The sequence below is a fragment of the Neodiprion pinetum genome, chromosome 3, assembly GCF_021155775.2.
Source record: "Neodiprion pinetum isolate iyNeoPine1 chromosome 3, iyNeoPine1.2, whole genome shotgun sequence".
NCBI lineage: Eukaryota > Metazoa > Arthropoda > Insecta > Hymenoptera > Diprionidae > Neodiprion > Neodiprion pinetum.
Window position 1 is genome coordinate 8,441,581 of NC_060234.1, and position 18,917 is coordinate 8,460,497.

General features: G+C 35.2%; 1 protein-coding gene and 1 long non-coding RNA gene across 6 annotated transcripts; both read right to left on the bottom strand.

Moving 5' to 3' along the window:
* Nucleotides 1-27: 27 nt before the first annotated feature.
* Nucleotides 28-12,118, bottom strand: dsh (Segment polarity protein dishevelled). 5 transcript variants are annotated; one of them, XM_046615711.2, is made up of 11 exons: nt 11,853-12,118; nt 11,008-11,077; nt 10,553-10,805; nt 10,280-10,462; nt 9,945-10,155; nt 9,081-9,209; nt 8,778-8,992; nt 7,608-8,117; nt 6,285-6,524; nt 1,828-1,896; nt 28-1,341 (listed from the first exon to the last, which is right to left on the bottom strand). In XM_046615711.2, the coding sequence occupies exons 1-11, from the start codon at nt 12,011-12,013 to the stop codon at nt 1,301-1,303; spliced, it is 2,082 nt and encodes a 693-aa protein (XP_046471667.1). In that variant the 5' UTR covers nt 12,014-12,118; the 3' UTR covers nt 28-1,300. The 5 variants fall into 5 exon arrangements, with proteins under 5 accessions (XP_046471667.1, XP_046471668.1, XP_046471666.1 ...); XM_046615712.2 differs by having other exon boundaries at nt 7,608-8,099; nt 11,853-12,116; XM_046615710.2 differs by lacking the exons at nt 28-1,341; nt 1,828-1,896 and adding an exon at nt 1,904-5,547.
* Nucleotides 12,119-14,055: 1,937 nt separating this feature from the next.
* On the bottom strand, nt 14,056-16,778 carry LOC124213913 (uncharacterized). Its single transcript, XR_006882024.2, has 3 exons — nt 16,545-16,778; nt 15,800-15,902; nt 14,056-14,303 (listed from the first exon to the last, which is right to left on the bottom strand). It is a non-coding gene; the product is annotated as an uncharacterized lncRNA (long non-coding RNA).
* Between the last annotated feature and the right edge of the window lie 2,139 nt (nt 16,779-18,917).

Here is an 18,917-nt window from a genome sequence, read left to right on the forward strand (position 1 = left end):
AGTTTATTACTCTTTGTCCCTTTAATAGTTATACTGATACATAATAGGTAAAAAGAATTTAATTACACATTAAATACCCCGTTTAAATTACGGGAAACATTGTTTTCGTCTTCTTTGTTTTTCTGCGAAACTTAGGAAGTAGAAAATATACCTATATAGTTTATTTAAATTGTGACACTGAACCGTTATTAAGGTATAATTTATACAAGGTTATTGAGCAAAAATTAATTAATTCATCAAATCAATTCATCGCAAACGAGGAGCCAGTCTTTGATGATGAGGATAAAATAAGTAACGTTACTATAACGATACATTTTTACGAAAAATCATTATTTTGCACCCTTAGGAATGTCTGAAAATTATCAAATCATGAAAATCAAAACATACTCTTATTTTGAAAAGTCGACTCCTTGAAAGTCATTCTAAGATTGTGTAATAATCATTTTCCCTTGATGTTTCGTTACGTTAACGTTACTCACTTCAGCGTCATGCTTAACAACGTGTAAACTCAATTTAGATAGCGATTCTAATTGTTTATTTCACTTATTATTTTTCCACGTTTTATTTAATGCTTATTATTTTCTTCATGTCAAATATTTCCCTGTATACCCATATTAAGTGCTTGTAAGAAAGATCATTCACCTCTTGCACCTCATTATACATTGTATCTGATTCCTATTTCCTACAAGCATCTTTTTTTCACATTTTATCTAATATCTTTCATACAACAAACTTATATACTATAGCTTATAGAGATATCGATTAAAATAAATAATCAAATATTTCGTGTTGGAAAATTCATTACATTTTTTCTCGTTCAATATATTCAACAGATTTCTTATCATTAATTGTAAATTATCCAGTAAAATGATCTCCTGATCTTTTTGGAAAAGCATTGAAAGGATCGATAGTTATAGCGTTTAGTAGCAGTATGAGTATTTGTAGTTAATTTTTGAATTCTTCGTACCAAAGGTGTCGAATAATATATCCCAATATAACTTGTAAAAAAGAAATCAATCATTCAATAACAGTTCTTGTAATGATTATTGGTACATTGATTTTGATTATCTTAATTTTACACGTATGCATATCAAACCGTTGTTAATTTTTTTTTTTTTTTTCTTTTCATTTATCGCCCTTTTTTTATTTTATAAAAATTGGTCTAACATTACATATACATATGTATATAAATATAACGTTCCTGTGTGTATCGTTCGGACTAGATTTAAATGACGAATAATCATTTTTATCCTCCCTATGTTGTTTTCAATTTAATTTCGTATACCGATTATCAAGGGCTTCATTTGTGCGAGAATTGGTATTCCAGGATATCCTCCTCGACTGTGAATGAAAAAGTTAGTTTTATTTTTTACGTAGAGAATATTTATACACCCATATGAAACAAAATTAAACTTTCATGCATCATCTCAGATTACGTAACCTACTATGGTTAACGTTTTGCTCCCCCTATCAACAAATATTGTTTCATATTACTTCTACATGCTAAGTGCACCTGGGCGTGATCTCACACTGTATTATTGCTCTTTAGAGATTACCAGGCCCAATTTGCATTCATGCATCATACGGGAGAAATAATTTTCGAAAATCATGTGTAAATTTATATTTCTTACTTTGTGATTTACAGAAGCGAAGCAGGAAAATTAACTTCAGTAGTTTCGTATTTATTTGAAATTTTTTTTTAGAGAAACATGCCAAAGAAATTTTCATCGCAAAAATTTCGATAAAATTGAGCAAACGTTGTCTACTTTGTGAACCAACAAGCAAATAAAATGATAAATCAAACACGAATAATGAAAATACACTCACATGTTCCATCCCTGCTGTTATTATCCAAGTCGCTAGTTTGTGTTTGCGTCTCCTCTAGTCTGCGACGCCCTGCATCACCCACCAGCGCAGCAAAGCATAAAAATTACTCGATTACGTTTTATAGATAAAAATTTTTGTATTAGAATTCCCCATAATAATGTTTTGTCATCTATGAATTTGTTTTTCACGGTAGAAAATTGCATGTACTCTCACTTTCTAAATCCTTTACCTTTTACTTGCATGCTAAAAAAAATATTGACAATAGTTCATGATCAGTGACTTGAATCAGCAACAGATTTCGAGCAAAAATAATTACACAAATTACAACATAAAATAAGAGTATATATTTTACAACAATAATATATAGCCATAGTGATGATATTATAAAATAATACAGTTTCTATAGTTCTATAGTTGCCTCATATACCTATATATGTATATATGTATATATACACATGCAGTATTACCTCATATATATGTATTCATATGAGAATGTTTGAAAATGCTTATTTATGTCAAAATCTGAGTTAATGGAATTATATTAATCGTAAAGCACGTAGGTAATCGATTACTAAAATTATAAACATTTACTTTATACATTATTTCTAATTAATTGTGGCTCATTCGTTTTTATGGTAAAACCAATATATAAAAAATGTGCATAGGTATGATATTTGAAATGAAAAGCACACGCAGGCTTCTGTACCTGTCCGACACACATTCGATATCATTTTTACTCAATATAAACGTTTTGTAGATATATATTTATATAAAAATGGCACATTTAGCGTGAGCGTATGTTATTGTATGGTATTTACACAGAAAACGATTAAGTAGTCTACTATATTTACAATTAAGTGTCAAAAACCTACTTGGCTTGACAACTCCACTTTTTTTTTCAAGTATTTTTTTGTATCGTTAATTAGAATGAAAGCAATATTTCACATCCTACTCTCTGAATACAATAATGTATCTAAAATATCAACTGCGAATATGAAGGGTTCATTAAGTCAACAGCTTTCAATAAATCTACCGTACCACATCTTAAAAAGTATTTAGCTCGAATAAATAAAAGTATTTCATAATATATTGAACACAGTGAATCGACAACAGTATGATTTTTTTTTGTTACATATGCTATGGCTGTGATCTCTTCAACATAATATAAGATCTACGAATGACACGAGTTCGCGAAAAGGCCGTAAGAGAATCAATTTAAACAAGTTTCTCAACCATTCAATATGCGTTGATTTTATTCTTATCGAAAGTAAATAAAAACGCTTAATTTTTGAGACTAAATAACTGCAATTTAGAAAAAGGCATGAAAAAAATAGTCTCACATCAGTCGGAATGACAATTGTTTTCAAATAAGAAACATAGGCATAGAGCATAGATCACAGATATAGTTACCCTGTAGTAAGAATTTATAATGCAGTCTCGAATAATTATAAAGGCGAAATGTTTTTGAAGGTTAAAGTTATTAGGCATGACTTAAAATGGTTGATTTTGATCTGGATCAAGCTTGATTCTCTTACGCAACACAATAATTTTCTCATGCAATAGCTTTTTATCCACCAATAGCTGGTTCAACTCGCGTGGTACTATAAAAATTGGGCAAAATATCAAGTATACTTAAATATAATAACAATTCCATCCACTTTTTTTTCTAAAGAAATAGCTGCCCCATTGTTGAAGAAAGCCCTAAAATGTAACCAATGGAACAAAATTAATAATATTCATACTCGAAAATGAAAACTAAAAATTTAATCATGCGATTTACTCAGCAGTCTCTATTGCCTGTCCGAAATCACTAAAAATCAGCTGTATACATAGTATCCGTGCCGTGCCGTATCAATCGTGCAATTGTGCTTTCCTACAGAGTGAAGAAAGATTTTGCCAATTATCAACACAACAATATATTTGCTCTTGTTTGCTTATGCCCAAACGACTATTGGCGGTTAAAAAATATCTATTGTAACATAATTCACATCGCATGTGCAGTGTTAGCTGCAGATACTTGTTTAATTCAAAAGAAGAACATGCCTTTTTCAAGATAAATTTCACTAAATCGTGCTTATGACGAAATAATCAAGCAATCATTTGAACATCAATTAAAAACACTTTAGCTTAGGATTATACAATATTTGTTTACAATAATAATAATAGTAGATATCGAAATAATTTCAACTACAATAAATTTTATAATCAACGCGGTTTTTAAAAATATAGTTCAATTGCTGATCGATAGGATTACACATATAGTACAGACAAATTGGAGTCGCAAAATAGGCGTAATGATAAAAGGCAAGTCGTGGCAAAAGCTGACTTATAATCTAACAACAAATTTACCAGTGGTTAGGTGATGATTAGAACGTGCTGAATAAGAAAATACGGATCCCTGCACAGTTTCGTTAGGGTCCCATGATGCTTCATTAAAAGGAAAGGGGAGAGATGATATACTAGTTTATTAATAATTACGGGGGCAAATTAGTATTTACATTCATTCAAGTAGCACATGCAAAGTGGTGTGACTAAGTTGAAAATAATTTTGAGCACAGCTCATTGTGCGGAATACAGTGTAAAGAAATATACAGTATTCGCTTGGTACGTGGGAATACTAATTTCTTTTTTCCTCAATCATAGCATCGTTTTAATAAAATCATTTGAAAGTCATCCAGAGCATTCGTGTTGTAAAAATATTCTGCTAATGATTGAGCTTAATTTGTTATCATAAACTGCAAACATTCGTGCACATGTAAGCTTCTAAATATTCAAAAAATTTACAGTTTAGGGGAGGCCAGGCCTAAGTGAAATAGTTGAATTTCCAATTGGAACAAATCCAATTTGGACATTTAACCATTTATTAGCTGTGTGATGGTAGTTAATAAAGACTTGTCAAGCGGAAAATCATAATTTTTATAGGGTTATACTTGGATTTCCGAATTTTACAAAAATGTTGGACTTGATTTATTTTGCCCTATTGCAAGGGCAAAGCAAAGTAATTTCCGGAATAAAGTGGAACTGTATGTAACTAAGAAAAGACCATTTTTTGTGAATTGAATATTCACCAATTGAAAAGCAGTCTCTAGTTTTTTAAAAAGTGATAATGCAAGATTAATATACATAAAACATGTATTGATGTGAAAACTAAATGCATCGAACACTGATAAAAAGTGAGTGTTAAGATGAAAAAAAAAAAAAAGAAAACGAACCAGGCGTAACTTTTAATATATCCAACAGTATCACTTATCCGATTCGCAAATCTAAAAATATAGACTTTTACTGTTCAAGACACATTATGTTCCACTTTGCTCCTGATGGGTTACCAAGCTATGAATGATATCACGATTTATGTCAAAGCAAAAAAAAAAAAAAGAAAAAGAATATTCCTATGCCAGATAACAAATTTGCAACGAGATAGCATCTACATTTCTTGTTGCAGATGAATTTTTTAGATTGCCATTAATGAAAAGGATTGAACTGAAATTATGATATTTTATAACAGCAAATATTACGAAATAAATTCCTCTTTGAATTTTTTTTCAAGAATTCCAGTATACCCATAGAATATTATATTCTACAATGCGCACTAAATCGATGCAGCAGTTTGCTATCGATTACTGCTGTTCCACTTGACCTGTCCTTCCACTTTGCCACAGTCTTCCCTATTTGTACACGGGAAAAGGAATCTGAGTAGCTGCCCTGCGCCGCTCCGAACAGCTGCGTAACACATCAACATATTGAATACGATCTATTATCTTGTTATGTATACTACAACTATTTTATCAATATGCTGATGAAAGAAAAAATTTCTTAACATGAATTGAAGTTATTAATTTGTAAAAAGATCGTGGAAAAAAATTCATAAATCAGAAATATCCATAACTATGTTAACTACAAGTTGCATTCCATTGTTAAGGTAATCCCACACACCAAATCTATGATTTACTTGCAAACAAAATGCTACCTCCAATTGCAAGACTTTCACTTCGAAAGATGGAACGCTATCGCTCAAGAAGTACCGTAAAAATTAAAACTAATCTATAAATGAGTTATAAAAATATTTTGGTAATGACTGCAATGATTCAAGGTTGATGAAATTTTTTTAAGAGGCAAATCAGGAATAACGACAGTATAGAGCTTTTTAGAAGACGTGTGAAAGTTTTTCTACCACCAAATCTTGGCACTTTCATTGTTGAGCATAAATACCGGACTTTCATCAGAATACAGTCGTATTCACGTGAGCTTTATCCAGGACATTGAATACCAAAATTGCAAAAAACGTACAATAAATAAAAGAATCTACAGTGTTCATCTCAAAGTTATTCGCTACTACTTGATCTCAGTGCGCTCCGACTAATAATTTTACTCAACTATATACAACACCGGCATCTACATAACATCGACAAAGAATTCGCAAGGGTTTCCCATCGCAATGCGAAATGACTGTCTACTACCAGATAAATCTTGCTGATTTCCGGAACCAGTTCCAGTCTGCACGGATTGCTCAGAGCCACTGGAGCGACTGCGACTTCCATTTGATCTCTTTCCGTTAGATCCATTTCCATTGCCTGTATTCTTATTAGGCATACTTGGTATAGATGGAATATGTAAGTCCGATTCGGAAGCAGAAGAACAGGACTTCAGATCATGGATGGGTTCTTTACAAATGTGCTCACTTCCGGCGCTACTACCACCTGCAGGAAATTAGGGAGTACATTTAATTTAGCTAAAAACAACGCATTACTTGCTGGGCTCGTACTTAATTAGATGGCGACTCAAAAGGTAAGTAACATGTAAGAATGAATATCACAAAATCAGTATGAATATCACATTATGGTTTGGCTAATTGCTTAACAGTGGAATGTTCTGTTTTCTACCATAATCACACTGCTAAGATCAGTTTCTCACTGTTAAAAGGGTGAGTAAAAGGTGGGTTTTGTGAAATGAGTGAAAAAGAAAACAATGTGCTTCTAAAATAATTGCCGGATTAAAAGAAATACTAGAAATACTCTACTAGAAAATTGAATGGTGAAGTTGAATTTTTTTATGAACAAGTTTTGTCTAAAATGATCCATTCCTTAAAAAACTGTGAAACTATCATTGCGCTAAATGCATGTAACTGCAATAATTCACAATGATATTTTTTGCTGTTAGTCTCTAGACTTTTCTCACTACGCTGAGCGATCTCGTGATGCGCTATCTTTGTGCAATGAAACCTTTACCATTTTTTAAGGGTTTGGTTTTTAGAAATTAAACTTTCCGGAAAACGTCTGCGCATTTCTTTCACTGTAAATTTCGGCTGATTTGAAAATCGATCAACTCGTGAAGTAGTAGAATCCATCAAATTCTACGTTCAATCATACTTAAAGAATAACAAATACTTATAGTTAGCAACACAATTGGTAATTGTTAGACACACCATAAAAGAACACTTTCAGTTATGGCAGTAATATCTCTCTAAAATTTGAATTAAAAATACCGTTCATTGTCTAAATTACGGCGAGTTGAAGTTGAAATAACATCAATTTTCTTTACAAAGGTCTAGAACTGTGCGTTACGAGATATTTCCGAATGGGAACGATTTGAAAAATGTTTTCCAATTCTAATACAGAAAATACCCTAACAGAAGCGAACGGATTTTCAAATTAACTGACAAGAAAATAGAATTCGATTCCTCAACTATGATTGTTTTTCCAGAAGAAGATCAGACATGAAATACCATGCATTGTAACTTGTATGGCTGTAAAATGTCACGTTATAGTCTTGAGTAAAATTACCTGATCCACTATGTACACTCTCCTCGCGGTGATATCCGTAAACTGTAGGCTCATTTGTAAAGTTAAACGGCATAGGACTGTATCCAGTTGCCGAGTGGGGGGCGTAAGTTCCAGAATATGGCATATCCCATGCAGATGGCGGCGGCAGGGGTCCGACCGTATCGCAATCCAATTTCATACTACTCATCGCAGAGCACAAATCACCAAAAATATAATAGCACTGTTCTGAAAATGTTATTTTGTTTACTGTATGTCTGATGAAGCCTGCTTTGAGCATTAGCGAGGCATATTTCCGAGCATCGCGTCGGTCTATAAATCCTTCGACGTGCGAATTCAACCAGTCAACAACATCTGCGCCAATAAATGCATTCGGAATAGTTATTTTCAGCCACATACGGTCGCGTATTTCAAGTCCAGAATCTGGCCTTGCCATTGCACGGACAATTGTAGGCATGTCCGTATTCATCGTAAGATGAAGCTCCTCAATCGGACCTGTGGACACAGTTGTCTCTACTCAGCGAATGAGCGGACGAACGGAATAAGAATGTGGATGAATGAAAATGATAATAGAAAAAAATTGAATGTATACAAATAAAATTTTTTCTCTTCTGTTAAAACTGGGTTTATTAAATTTTGAAACAAAACGATATTTCGAACATTTCTTCAAATCAGAACAATTAGACAATAAATTGATCTTTCTTTTTTTTTTTTGTAAATTTTTTCTAAAATCAACATTTTTCTTTTCCTTTTTCATTTTGCAAACATGCAAAAAATAATTTGTGGCTAATATAAAGATTCTTATTGATTTTGAATGACGGATGATAAAAGTGATGATAGAAATAATAAATCTTTGGTTATTGGGGATAGAAATGAAATGAAAATATTGACAGGTATCACAAGTAATAATATAGAGTATATTAGTCATATGTAAGACGTGAATACAGACACACATAGATGTATTCAAAAGATTTTGTTGCAACTACGCATAATATTTTTTAGATATTCTTCGTGAAACTAATACAATTATAAATGCTAAATGATTGTTTTATTTATACATCAGTATAAAAAGAACAAAGCAAAGGAAATTTTCTGATAAGGTATTACATCCATGACAAGCTTGCAGATCCATTCAAATACACCATGAGTAGATTTTTGTTATTTTTAACTTACGTTCGGTATCTGGAATTGTGCTGGCAAGACTACTAGAGGTTGAGGTAAGAGTTGTGGCACTAGGAGGTCGAGGTGGAAAACCTTCACCTCTGATAGCAGCTGTGTGTGCAACCCATGCTCCCGGATCTATGGGACGCACTGGTTCCGTTCGTGGAATCGTGAAGTACCCTTTGGGATTTGGATCCCAACATTTTGCTACCACGAGTTTTATTGGCCTGAAGCGAAAATTGTGCACTTAGAAATTGAGGCGGCTCTCGCAGATACTTGGGTTATTACTAAGATGCTATTTGTTTTTGTACAAACCCAGGTTTTTGAACCACTTCGCGTAACACCCTGACAGCCTCGTCATTGGACATGTTTTCAAAATTGATATCGTTCACTTGAAGTATCATGTCTCCCGGTTCTATTCGGCCATCCAAAGCTACAGCTCCTCTATATTGCGATAAGAAAATAACAAAATAGTTACCTATTCAAGTTTACTCAATAGAGTAAAAATTTATAGTTTGTTTTTTCAACATGGTGGCCTTTGAAAATAGTAAAAAAAATTTTCCTACCAAATAAATATTTTTCCCTAACTGAAATTCAAACCAATACTTCCAATTTGAGCATCTAATAAATAGATCTCTAAAATAATCGGTATTTGAAAAAACGTTGATGGTGCACTCAGTGGTCGTGGAAAGGAGCATTTAAACAACAAATATCTATCGCATTTTGTTTTTATCTAGAGAAGTTTTATTCCTTGTCTTTCCATACCGCTAAAAAACCTGATCAAAAAAATTCCGACTTTTCCCAGCCTTCCACGTTGCCCCCTGACCAGTAGCCACCATGATCAAACTTTGGATGCTCTGTACAAAAATAAATATTACAGAGTCCTTTCGGTACCGCGTATTTCGTGAAAACGAAACCTTAGGCAGAATTTGACGTGTCGTTTTTCATTAAGTTATTCGTTTGTAAAAATTACTTGAAAATAAACTGTATTATAAAATTGAGTCGTTGAACATGTAAAGATGCTACTCTAAACGTGATAACGTGTAAATAATCTACAGATGTAGGAAAAAAGCAAAACCACGTGTTGATCCCAGTGATATGTGATAAAGATGGATTTCAATAAAAATGGCAGACACTGAAGTAACTCGTGAATGTGTGGTAACAAATATTTATATTTACCCCTTCATGATGGAGCCGACATAGATGCCGCCGTCACCTCCTTTGTTACTTTGGCCAACGATACTAATGCCGAGAAAATTGACAGTGTCCATATTGAGTGATACGGTTATAATGTTCAGAGACATGGTGCTGTCAGTGATGCTGCTGAACGATGACGTTCTTGACATTGGTGGTAATCTGTGACGACGTTTTCGCTGCGTCCTGCGACGGTCTATAAGTGAAATGAATATTGCATCAATGATTTTTGAAGCCAGTTGTGTTTACAACGAATCTTATATTGAAAAGAAATCTCGATACAGCTCAGCTCTAAACAACAAAATACACAAACATCATACCTAAGGTTGCTCTATCTATGGCACTGCTTGTGTTCGTGTGTCGCCCAGTCGTAGACGTTATTCGGCTGCTCGCATCGTCATCAGATTCCAGGAAAGTAGTTGTCTCTAAGTCGGAGCTTAAAATCGATGCGGTTTCATATCCATGTCCGGAACGATGCTTGGAATGGCCGTTTATGCGTAACCCTGTATCATATCATAAAATAACAGCAAAGTCGTAGATAATTACAATCAATCCTATGCTATTGGAATCGACAAGCAAAGGAACCACATTACCATTGTATTTGTTATGTCTCTCATATTTGTCCGAATGATGCCGCGAACTTTTGTGCAGATGATGGCCTTGCCTGCTGCTTATAATACTCTCAGTTTCTGTCAATGTGTCATCGTGTGAGAGCAGTGGAGGTGCTCGGTTCATGTGTCCTGGAGTAACATGGTCAGGGCGATCATGTTTTGCCTCACTGTTTGCTACGGAATCTGTGCACTGCGATGCTCCATCTGATACGTTGCTGCCTTCAGCAGAAACCAGCTGTTGACAATATTCAAAAAATGATCATCAGTGATTTTAACTATATCAATTATGCACACTTACTAATATTTTACTATCAAGAAGTTTTATATAATTTCAAAGCATCATCATTATGCTTCTATGAATTGTCCATTTGTTATTTACTGTGGCAATGTGCAGTGAATGAAATCAACTAATTAGGCTTACGGGTATGAGTGCTTACCCAAGACACAACCCTTCCGTTGAAACATGGTAAATGTGCGTCATCGTCAACTATTTCTTCTTTGACAACGCTGTGAAAACATATTATTTATAGGTAAAAGTTCAAGAGGTTAATGCAAGAGGAATCAGTACAGACGCAAGGCAGATATTTCCATTGGTATTTCTAAGATAGAACAACTATTGGGACAAGAGCGAATTAGTCAAAGTATCGTACAAAAAAGTGTTTCTTGTATATTTCAAAATGGAAGCAAGATATCTAAAAGCGCAATAAACACGTTTTAAAACTCAAGTCCAATAGTGAAAAACATGTTTTTTTTTAAAAACAAGAATTCTGTAATGTTCGATAAATGAAAGAATTGCGTATATATGAACTGTCTACGCGAAAGCACGGAAAAAAACAAAGAAAACAGGAAAAAAAATGAATGAAGAAAAAGCTTCGTGTTGACAAGTAGTGTTAGAAATGAATCGTTTTATACATCAGATTCTATTTCGCGTTTTGAGGTAAGAAGAGCAGAATTTGTAGATACTCGAGTAAAGTTTGTTGATTATTTCTATCCGACGGACAAGTGAAATAGTGTTTGGCGATCCTGAGTGACAGCGGAAAGTGACGGATGGTGGCGGAGCGACAGGGACGACGAATAGAGGAAGGTGACTGGCGAGAGGGGCAGAGTGTGGGATCGCACCCTGAAAGTCGGGGTATCCTGGTTCCCGAGGGATGTTGGGGATGAAATATGGAGTAGCGTAGAGGCTTTGGTGAGAGAAAGGGCAAGAGCGAAAGGAAACAAGCGCAGGGCGAGTGATCTGCTGCTGGATGATAAGGAGAGCGTAGGGTGGTGCAAAACTTACCCGAAATCGTCGTCCATCGATTTGAAGAAATACTTGTAGCTCGGACGATTCAAGACATTCTTGAAGTCGGCTAGAGTCACTCTCTCCGGTGATATTGTTAGCTTAACTAGGTACGGTGTCTCCTCGTCGTCAATGTGGTATATTATTTTTGTCTCCTCCATCGCTGGGAGATTGTTAAACGGAGAACATTCACGGACGTTGATTACTCTCCGTGCACTTCTTCGCTTAAGCCAACATGGCGCTGTCGACACTCGTTGGGGTTCCAGATTATTATCTCAACGCGCAGCTACCTCGCGCAGCAGACGTTCATTGCGCACCCTACTCTTCCCAATAATGTTAAGGTGCCGCTGACCTGGATCTAAAAGTTGTAATCGATCGAAGCGCCCTCTGCGTAAGTTTCCTCGGTTCCAAACCATTCGAAGGTGGTACTCTCCACCGGGGAGTAGCGCAACACAATATTAGACAAAACGCGGTCGGTAAGAGGCCTGAATCTAAGTCAGTAACCATACCAACAGGATTGACCCGAATTTTGCATGCAAATAATGACGTCATGTGTGTAGCGATTGCATCACGACCGAACTGATTATTTTGATGGTTTTACGGTGAATATAGCAAATGGGACATTCTTTGACGAATCGGAGAGATTTAGATAAAAATCGACCGACACAATTTTGATGTAGCTTAAAATTTTTTCACGGGTTCTATATCGAAAAAATAGGGATACGAATTCGAGGATTTTTTTATTTTACATATTTCGTAACATAGAGGGGATCGAAAATTTGATAATTTGGTGTTTTCTGGCACGGAGAACTCATTTTCAAAAATTCATAACGCCGGTTCTGTTTGAACTGAAAAGTTCGTTTTTTCAACCCAAAGCTAATAAAATGAATTTTAATGCAACAATTGTTTCATTTACGATTAACCGAAATTTATATTGTTATAAATAATTAATATGTTTAAATCGATTTTTAGCAATTGCCTTCACCTCGTAGCGAGTTCTCAGCACGACCATCGTATTCTCCATCAATTCAAAATACGTTATGGATAAAAAATTTGACGTAGAATACGATGGTTGTGCTAAGAACTCGCTACGAGGTTGAGGCAATTTTTAAAAATCGATCGAAACATGAATTGTTTATAACAGTATAAACTTCGGAGTAATCGTTAATGAAAGAATTGTTGTAATAAAATTCATTTCATTAGCTTTGAGATGCAAAAACCGAACTTTCCAGCTCAAATAGAACCGGCGTTATGAATTTTTGAAAGTGAGTCTTCCAAGCCAACAAACACCAAATTATCAAATTTTCGATCCCCTCTATTTTACGAAATATGTGAAATAAAAAATCCTCGAATACGTATCCCTATTTTCTCGGTATAGAACTCGTCAAAAAAAATTTCAGCTGAATCAAAAATGTGTCGGTCACAAAGGTGTTTGGTTGTAAAAGAATGTCCCATATACATTAAAACATATCGCGCAATATTAATTTTATACAGCACGAAGTATTGTCAAAATGATTTCATAAATATCACCATTCACCATTTGTAAATATTTGGAAACATATTCGAAAAATACGATTGAAACAAAACGGGTACGAATCGTTGTGGTCTCGTTTTATGAAGTTACGCCATCGGTCGTCCCCCCCCCCCCCTCCGCCAGCCAACTCCGCTTCTCCTTGTCGCAAACTTGAATGGTCATGTTTATTTTCCGTCCGTGCATTACATTGTATTCGATTATTCGCTCAGTCTACGGATAGTGACTGTGCGCGAGAAAAAAAAATCTTTGTGTCGGCAGACGACTGTGCTCGAACATTTTGTATTTCCAAAATACAGAGTATTTCTCATTCTTCTTCAGAGGTTTTCTATGAGGTACATACATGATTATCTCTGGTTAGTATTTATACATATATATATATATATATATATATATATATATATATGTACATTATACAGTTGTATAAAACGTGCACCCCGACTTAAAATTTTTTCGACTTACGCCGTCAATGCCGGAACGACCCATAGCGTAACTTCGGGGTATTACTGTATCGGAATCATTCTGAAATTGTACATCGTTTGTTACACACAACTCTACTGACAATAATGAAATAATTTTATGTTCGAAGCTATTGTACTAGTGAAAATGGTTTCAAAAAATGATTATATATAATATTGGAACACTTTATTCATGTTACTATGGATATATGAAATAATTGTTGACATCGACGTTGAGGATTATTTTTATACCCTCTGAAATATTAAATGCAAAGAATTAGTATCTGAGATTCGAGGTCACTATGAAGCTGCGGGTTGTGCGAAACAGTTTCCTTCTCCCGGTTGATGGGAGTTTCTAACATCCATTGCGAAGTAATGTCATTTGAACATAGTTCACCATTCCATGAAGATATCCTCGCGGCATGTGACATTGCGTCCGTCCAACGGTTACGACGGATTATCCTGTAAAATATAAGCGTGTTCATTTGGTTGTTTCGCTTTTTCAATGCAGAATCCATAACATGATTAGTACTTGTCGATAAAAATATACTTTGGCAGAGAATTCGTGCCCTCCCCTCCTTATCTTATAAGGACACATACAAATACATGGGTCCTCTTCTGTTCTCTTACAGCCATGTGTCGGCGCCATCTCACTATACCCAAAAATGTTAAAAGTGAATGGTCGAATCTGACGAAATGGAATAGTGTGATTAAAAATTTTGATCATCTTGAATAATCCGAAAAGTTGAGATAATTCTTTTGAAATTAAGATATTCATTTTTTACGAATCACTCTAAATTTCACCATATTCAATATTTTACTACCGATAGCAGATATCTAATGTATGGTCAGTTGGAATGAATATGAATGGGAAATTCCTCGTCAAACCCGACGGATTATTTGTAATCGGAAAGATTTTTTACAGAATGTATAAAATGGTAGAAGCCTCGCCAAAAAATGGTACCATTAAACAATTCGTTCGTTAATAACAATTACAATGTTCAATGTTTCCGGATAAACCAAAGTTTTCTACGAAAGCTTATCCTCTCTGCTCGCGAATGTGCTGTGAATAATTTTTCTACGTCAAGTAGAACCGGAGATAAGATATTTATTCTTCAAGTTTGCTGCGCGCTCATTTTGCAACAAAATTGAATGACTCGGTGCTTTCGGAAAAAAAAATCGTAGAAATAGGTTTTGACTTTTTATGCTCACATATCACTTCGAAAAAGCTTTCATTGTTTTGGAAAATACGCGGTCACATTTTGTCAGAATGATATTTCTGACTCAAGAACCTAAATTTCGTCCCAACTGACTTTTTATGGTTTACATGATGAAATAATAACAGTCGTAATATTTATTTTCCTTAAGATTTGAAATTTCTCGCATATTTGCATCGTACTTAGGGTATATGTCAACACGTGTAAATTTCTCCAATTATCGGAAAAGAAAATTACCGTACGATTATAATAATTGAACTCTCCGAGCATTCGAATCTAGGCTCCGATAAAATTGTGGTATTCACAACGAAGCATTCAGCAATTCTTATGTTCTGCACACTCCTAACGAAAAATCAAAATCATTATATATGAAGAGAACAGAGAAAAGAAAATTTGAAACACGTATACAATTTGGTTACTCAATATTTTGAAAAATGTATAACAGAACGATGATCGAAACAAATGTCAACAAAACGACGATCTTTCGAACGCCACGCTTTCGAAGACAAGACGATTTGTTTTCTACATTTTTTTTCTGTACTATGAAAATGCTGGAAGTCCCTCACCACTCTTCAACGGTATACATTTTCGTAGAAATACAATGAGCATCATGGGTACAGTGAGAACACTCTGGGGCGAGTTTTTCCATACTTATGAACGGTAGTGTATATTCATTTGAAAAAAAACCGGCAATTTCTCAAATAATGAATTGAAAAATCTGAAAAAATTCACGCAGAGTACCTTCTAGTAGTACTTTGATGTAACCAATTATGGGGCAGATCTGAGATGGTCGAAAAAAAAGTGGCCGAGTTGACGGAGAATCCTTCCTTTTCGGGTTGAATTCCTAAAATATCGATTTTTGGAAAAAAAGGTGGGAACCGAAGTTGTTCAGAATTTGATTCTCAACAAGTTTGTTGCTATTAATTTATGCCATTAAGTTGAAAATAAACGAGATAATGGAAATATTTCGAATTTGTCGCTATTTTCAGGTTTAATTCCAAAAATCTTGATCCTAGCAGAAAAACTGTAGGAACTAAACTTGTAGGAAATCAAAATTTATACAACTTTTGTTTCCACGGTTTTTCTGTAAAATCAAAACCGGCCGAGTTATTCAAGAAAAGCCATTTTAACCTAAAAAACCATTTTTCGAATATACGCATAAGCATGATTTACATGCATGACGTACAAAATTATTTACAAATTAACCGGGGAATTTCAATATCAATTCTGACGATGACCCAAGAAATTAAAAGGTTGATCGAAACAGAAATCCGAAAAAATGAAATTTCCATTTCTTTGAATGAAAAAAGGCGTTTTCCCGAAAAATTTCTTAGGAACTGTCGACTCCAATTTTGACAAGGATTCGCCCTGTCAAGTATTTGCTGTGAATTACGAATCACCCTGCATAGCAAGTGCAGATTTGGCAGGATTCTTGTAAATGATATGTATAATTGCATAACAGAAATTTGCAGTATAAAACACTTACCATTGCAACGAACGATTCGTTCGTCGGCGCGTCAAATTTAACCTTTTTTCGGTTCAGCCGTGCGACGCAACTCATCCATTGTTGCACTCACAAGATTATTGTTGTTTGTAACAAATATATGTATACACACTGGCCGCGTGAAAATTTGCACGTGATTAGAACTTGTGACACGGCAAATTACCAAAACACTTGCGTTTGCTTCGTTCGCCGCGAAAAGTGAATGTGGACGGTACGCGAGGAAACGCAGAAGTGACGGCCGCTCGGATAGTGGGGACAGTGGGGTGTGAGGGATAGTACTCGGAATCCGAAGAAGTTGATTCCTTCGAGAGTTCCAAATTTCTGTGAAATCTTATAGGATTGTACCGGATTTGATGTACAACAGTAACACATACCCCGACTTTTCGTAGGTCGTATACGATGCAGAAACCAACCCAAAACTCGCTAGCGTATCCGTAGCGTATACCATCTACGAGAAGTCACGGTATGTAGTTTTATAACGATTTCCACCAAATGAGTAACATTCAGGTAGTTCGTCTAATGTAAAAAAAAATTTTGGTAGCATCATTCAGAACTGGGCGTAATTGACAAATGAAACGAAGCAAATAAAGTATGAAATCCTTATTTGTTGAGAATTAAAAACAGAAAAAATTGGCAAGCAAATTCTTCATCGGAATTTTAACAAGGATCGGCCCTGTAAAATATTTGCCACGAATCTTGAACCGTTGTATGCAGTAATTGTATGTATGTACAATGACATAGATTTTTTGCGGGATGTATTTCTAGTATTGTTAAGCACATCCGGTTCAGAAACAATTTCGCGTATATATTAGGGTAATCTTTAAAACAGGCTCGGACGATTATCAACCGGCTCCCCCCCCCCCCCCCCCCCAAATTTGCTATAAATAAATAAATAATGGTCTGTTCAAGAGTATAATTTTTTATCTCAACCCTAAACCCTCACGCCTATACTTGCGTGTTTCCTGCAATTTCGGTATTTATTTTTCTGCCGCATCTAATCTTTCGGTCACTAATCTGTAAGTATGACAATTTTGCGGACATTGATGCTACTATTAGATGATGATATCCGGAGCGTATATGGGGCATTCTATGTCAATTATTCGCCATTTACATCTGCCTTTTCGACGAACAGGAATTAAAGGATAGTTATTTTCGTTTTTGTTAATGATTTTCTATCAAATCGATGAAAAAAGGTAGATTTAAGTGGTGCGTACTCGATGTAGAATGCCCCAAAACCCTTCAATAAAATAAAAAAGAATAATTTTCATTGCGGAACTACGACTCAAAACGAGAAAAGAAACAGTATGTTATTTTAATATCGGGTTTTGGAAAAGCCATGAGCATTTAAAAAAAAATTGTGCGATATTTTGGTAAATTTATGGTGTTTGGATGGGTTGAGACAAACATCTAAAATATTTCAGAAAGACTGCTTTTGGCAGGTACAAGAAAGTGTAAAATTTTCAATAGAATAAAAATTGGTCGAGGTCACGGGTTGGTCGGTTTCGCATGGAATGCCTCGTTCACGTACAGTCGGGTACGTGCGATTACGAATAGTTACCGCGATTGTGAACTGATGTTACAATTTCCAAACGATGCCTTATGATATGCACGAATTTCAAAATCTAGCGGTTATTCTGAGTGAGTTGTACATTTTTTCGTATCCACCTAAAAGCCTATGCTCTCGTCGGCACTGCAGATTGTTGCTTTAGCAGAAACATAGGACGTGTGCGTATTACCATGTCGTTTTACCATCTGGTACCGCTTCGGTCGACTACAACGCTTCTGGAGGTTCAACGTTGAACTAAATTACAGACTTCTCGTGCATCAGAACGGGCTCCTGTCACCTGAAAATCGCCCGCACAAATCGTGACATATTTACAGAAAACTGACTGGTGCTATAGGTTTTCCCGGATTACGTGTGTGTTTTTGTACGTCTGTATCTCCCTGGCAAAAGTGAAAGAAATTCTGATATCGTACAAACGGTGAATATTCAACAAGTCGCTAGCCCGATCGGCCATCTTTCACGCGACGTGATTTTATTGAGTTCATCATTATTTTTATTAGACGTTATCAGTGATCTGCGATAGTAGTGACTGAGATACAGACGTACAATTTTATTCAAGCTATCTTTTAAAAATTTTCCCAGTCAGATTCATACCCCCGTTTTATCAGGATTTGTGCGGGCGATTTCCCCGCTTCTGACGTCACGAAATATATATAGGACATGCCAGGTCAGCGGGACCTTAAATCTTATCCGGTCGCGCACACGGCTGCGACGGGGGCGAACAATCTCACCGAAATCGTAATAATCAACAGAAAAAGCATCGGGAGGATCGCGGTGTCTCCATTCCTCCT